The 5000-nt window shown below is 41.2% G+C and overlaps 1 protein-coding gene across 2 annotated transcripts in view; it reads right to left on the bottom strand.

Annotated features, from left to right (window-relative positions):
• Nucleotides 1-3698: 3698 nt before the first annotated feature.
• The window catches only part of fktn (fukutin), a 9310-nt gene continuing 8008 nt past the window's right edge, over nucleotides 3699-5000 (bottom strand). For both annotated transcript variants that reach the window (XM_030066161.1, XM_030066162.1), the window contains exons 8-10: nucleotides 4998-5000; nucleotides 4595-4722; nucleotides 3699-4057 (exon numbers count right to left, since the gene is read on the bottom strand). The exon at nucleotides 4998-5000 is cut by the window's right edge and continues 131 nt beyond it. In XM_030066161.1, coding sequence (XP_029922021.1) covers nucleotides 3844-4057; nucleotides 4595-4722; nucleotides 4998-5000 — 345 coding nt within the window. In that variant the 3' untranslated portion in view covers nucleotides 3699-3843. The remainder of the gene's footprint in view (nucleotides 4058-4594; nucleotides 4723-4997) is intronic.

Below are 5000 nucleotides of genomic sequence, written 5' to 3'. Positions count from 1 at the left end.
ATATTTTATTATTTAGGATATTTCTTTGCTTTGATCATTATTTTAAGTTTTTACCAGAGTGACTTGTAGATGTGTCGCACTTCCTGCTCTTGTGGCTCCGCCCTTTGTGGCTCCGCCCCCTGCTGCTCCTGTGGCTCCGCCCCCTGCTGCTCCCCGCAGTCGCCGTGCTCGGCTGGAAAAAATATTCAGTTTATATTTGAACAGGGATGGCTGGTGCTGTTTTCCCAGCATGCTTTGCGTGGCTCACCCTGCAGCAGCAGCGCGGCGAGGCGGGCCCTCAGGGGGGCGGGGCTCGGCAGGCGCCCCCTCCTGATGTCCTGGCGGCACTGCAGGAAGAACTGGTACCTGCAGGCAGAGAGCAGGCTGCTGATTGGTCTGCTGGCTGGCTGATTCACCAGCCAATCAGAGAGTGGGACAGGTGTGGGACACATTAATAAAACATAAGAAAAAAAAAAACAAAAAACAAAAAACATCATATGTAGAAAAAAGCAAAAAGAAGCAAAAAACCAAAAATAAACCCAAAATATATCAATAAATAACATAGAATTATGGTATTAATTAAATAATGAAAAGAACAGAAAAAATACTGTAGTTATGACTGAAAAACATTGATAATTATATCTACTATGTCAAATAAATAAATATTATCAATCAGTTACCTTCTACAGAAATTATATGAAAATAAAATAGAAAAAAGAATATTTATATCTATTTTTTTTCCCTTTTTTTTGTTAAGAGAATAAATGTTTCTGAGGGAGTCTTGGTTAGGGTCGGGTCGGGGTCGGGGTCAGGTCGGGGTCGGGGTCAGGAACCTGGTAGTCTCGTCCTGCAGCCGGCACGGGTCGGCAGCGTAAAACTTGACACCAAAGTAGAGCGTGTACGGCGGCCCGGCTGGGACAAAACACAAGACACAGACAGCAAACAGCTTTAAGAACCTGAGGCTGAGACGAGTTCAGACGACAGGAAGAGAAGGAAACCAGAAACGATGTGATGGACTCACTCAGAGGGCGATGCTGCGACAGGCTCCTGCAGGGATCCAGCCAGTGCTGAGAGCAAACATCATCACATTTTATACAGAACATTTTAGGAAAATGATCATGTTTTGATTTGCCATTTAATTCATTGTACATATGCTCACTTCTATTAAATGATGTAATTAACCATAACCCAAACACCTGTTAGAAGATTAGACATTTTTTAATGAGCAAAAATTGTAATATTTTGTAATCCACGAATTAAGATACTTTAAAAGTCATCAGCTTGAAAACAGTTTTTAAAATGTTCACTCTCCTCCTGAACGATGCATCTTGATTACTTTGATTTAACTGGTGAAGTTTTAGACTTTTTGACTCTGGCGGCGCCGCTCACCGTCCTCTGCTGGCCGTCACAGAACCGCAGGCCAAAGAACTCCACTTCCTGTAGGTTCAGGCGGGAAAACACCAGAGCCAAAATGGCCGCCACCTTTGTCGATTTCTGACGACAGAAACACATCAGACATGAATATTTAGTATTTTTGTTTAATTTTATTTCTCAAAAAAAAAAAAAAAAAAAAAAAAAAAAATCAGCACATAACAAGATTTAGCAGGTCAGATTAGCTGGTTAGGCTAGCAGGTCAGATTAGCAGGTCAGATTAGCTGGTCAGGTTAGCGGGTCAGATTAGCCGGTCAGGTTGGCAGGTCATATTAGCAGGTCAGATTAGCCAGTCAGGCTAGCAGGTCAGATTAGCCAGTCAGGCTAGCAGGTCAGATTAACAGGTCATATAAAACAGTCAGATTAGCCGGTTAGGCTAGCAGGTCAGATTAGTCGGTCAGATTAGCTGATTAGGCTAGCAGGTCAGATTAGCTGGTCAGATTAGCAGGTCATATTAGCCGGTTAGGCTAGCAGGTCAGATTAGCCGGTCAGATTAGCTGGTCAGATTAGCAGGTCAGATTAGCTGGTTAGGCTAGCAGGCCAGATTAGCAGGTCAGATTAGCCGGTTAGGCTAGCAGGTCAGATTAGCCGGTCAGATTAGCCGGTTAGGCTAGCAGGTCAGATTAGCAGGCCAGATTAGCAGGTCAGATTAGCCGGTTAGGCTAGCAGGTCAGATTAGCCGGTCAGATTAACTGGTCAGATTAGCCGGTCAGATTAGCTGGTCAGATTAGCCGGTCAGATTAGCAGGTCAAATTGGTTTGTTGCGAGGTTGTGAAATCCTCTCCTGCCTCTTTAGATCAGACATAAGAAATATATTTTTTAATTGATAATTCAAATGCAGCTGAAAAAGAAGAAAAGGAAACATCTGAGGAAACTGGGAAGGAAAGGAAACATGTCACCACCTTGATGCCTTGCTCATTGGTCAGGCAGATCTTCGTCTCGTCCAATAGCAGCACTTCGCAGTAGAACTCCTCCCGGTTGCCGCGGAAACAGGCCATGTTGCCACAGGTGGCTTGGGGTCTGGAAAGGATTTTTACAAATTCACATTCTAGGGATTTTTTTTCTGCTGCATTTCAATTTCCAGGTTTTTATGAATTAATTATTAATTATTGATTTTCTTTTTTTTAGATTTTTAATAAATATCTGCTGAAATTATTTTCAGGGATTTTTATTTTTAGTGTTTTATTCATTTAAAAAATAGATTTTCTCTGCATGTCCACATTATTTCAGACAGATAAATAATGAGATAAAACACTGCCCCTTTTTTTTTTTTTTTTAAAATGAATAAAACTTAAAAATCCATATAAAAACTACATTTACACAGATGCATCATGGGAAATTGAGTGCAAAGGGTCTCACCTTACCTGCAGTGGCAGGACGTCCCGCTTCCGTGTGCTTTCCCTCTCTCTCTCTCTCTCTGTCTCTCTCTCTCTCTGTCTGTCTCTCTCTCTCTCTCTCTCTCTCTCTCTCTCTCTCTCTCTTCCTCTCTCTCTAACTCTCTCTCTGCTGCTCAGTTTCTCGCGACATTTGCAGCTTTCCTGCCGTTTCCTTCTTGATTTTTCATGTTTTTCTTCTTTTTCGTCTCTCTCTCCCTCTCTCCCTCTCTCAGGTCTCTGTTGCTCCGTTGCTATGGCAACAAGGCCACCCTCCCTCCCTCCCTCTCCTCTCTCCGCCCCCCGCTCAGATTACATCACTTCCTAATCTTTCTTTTGAATTATCAGGGAGAATTTTCTGACTTTTCTTTCATTTTGGAAAAGCAGTGAAATGAGAAGAGAAGATGTAAACACAAACAGCACATGATGTCACACCTTTACAAATATGCCTGAAAAAAATCATTAATACATTGCAGTTTTTTGTTTGAGAATATTAAAATATGACACTGTAAATCATTTCAAATTTCCTCATTTGAGAAAATAAAACAGAAAAATATGTATCTTAAAGAATATTTTTCAATAGACTTTTTTAAAATCACATTTTATAATTTTTTCCTTAACTTCTTGATACTTTTTGATTACAGACTCAGACTCGTCTGGATTAGATTCTATCTAATTCACTATAAACCCTCTAAAAAATCATTTAAAAAAATTATACAATAGCAGTGAAATATGATAATATAATTTCTTTGTCATAGGGAAAAATTGAGATTTGAAATGTGATCAAAATATAAAATTATTTGTGTTAATAGTCTCCATATAAATAATGATGAATAAACAAATAATTAAAAATAAAGAAATGTTTGTCCAGATTTTTCTTCACAACACCCTTCAAAATAAAAGTCCATCCAAAGGTTACAAAGTGGAAATCATTTTATTGCAAACAGTCAGACACAAAATAAAATAACAACAATAATAATAATATTCACATTCAACACATCCAGACTGTAGTGTCTTACATTTCAAACTTTTATTTTCAGTTTGTTTGTTTTTCAGTTCTTCAGTAGACTTGGATAAGCTCCGCCCAGCGGTCCTGAGGCCACACCCCGTTCTCCTGCACGTTGCTAGGCGACGTCTTCCAGTCCCAGTCGCGGCGCGGGACGTTCCAGGTGGCGCCGTAGTTGGCGGAGACGTAATCGAGCGTCTGGCAGGGAACCCGAACCCTGAGCTCGCCAAGCTCCGCCCAGCAGAGCGAGAAGACAGGAAACACGTACCTGAGGGAGGAGGAGGGGGAGGAGCAGGAGGAGGAGGAGGAGACAAAGAGGATGAGGAGGAAGAGGAGGACGAAGATGAGGAGGAGGAGGAGGAGGAGGAGGAGGGAGAGGAGGAGATAAAGAGGAGGAGGAGGAGGAGGGAGAGGAGGAGATAAAGAGGAGGAGGAGGAGGAGGAGGGAGAGGAGGAGATAAAGAGGAGGAGGAGGAGGAGGGAGAGGAGGAGATAAAGAGGAGGAGGAGGAGGAGGAGGAACGAGAAGAGGGTGACTTTTTTATATTTGTCCAAAATAAATTCAGGAACTTTTATTTTGTAATTTCATGATTCTATTTTGTAATTTGAGGAAAATACATGTAAGAACTTTTATTTTGGAATTTAAAGGAGACTATTAAAAGGACTTTTGTACTGCAGAGGGAGGCAAAGGGTACAGGAAGTTTTATTTTGTAGTTTAAAGGGAAAAATACAAATTGGACCCATTTTTCAGTAAAAGCAATAAAAGTCATGATAAACAAACAAACAAAAAAGTGAAAATGTGGTACTTGAACTTCCTGCCGCTCTTGGCCTGCGTGCCGCCGTTCCACAGGAAGTGTCCGTCATCATAGAAGAAGAAAATATCGAGCTTGACGCCGCCGTCGCCCTGGAAGGAAAGTTCCAGGCTGTCGTCCACCTGCAGCGAGTCACATGACCGACAGGAACCAATCACAACACGGCCATGCACACCTCAAACAGAAACCCAAAAATAAAAAAGACCATTCAAACATTCCCTTTCTTTGACGGTCAGCTGATCGCTACAGCTCCTGAGACTCAAAATAAAATCTAAATTATTTTAGAGTTTGAAATTAAAAATAAAAACAAAAGTATTTTTACAAAACAACAAATTAAGTTGAGACAGTAAAAGTAAACGTTCATTCATTGGTTGTCGTGTTGATGATGTTTGGGCACCTG

The sequence above is a fragment of the Myripristis murdjan genome, chromosome 12, assembly GCF_902150065.1.
Source record: "Myripristis murdjan chromosome 12, fMyrMur1.1, whole genome shotgun sequence".
NCBI classification, from domain to species: Eukaryota; Metazoa; Chordata; class Actinopteri; order Holocentriformes; family Holocentridae; genus Myripristis; species Myripristis murdjan.
Note: the sequence above shows the minus strand (reverse complement) of the source record. Positions and strands in the feature narration are given on the sequence as shown.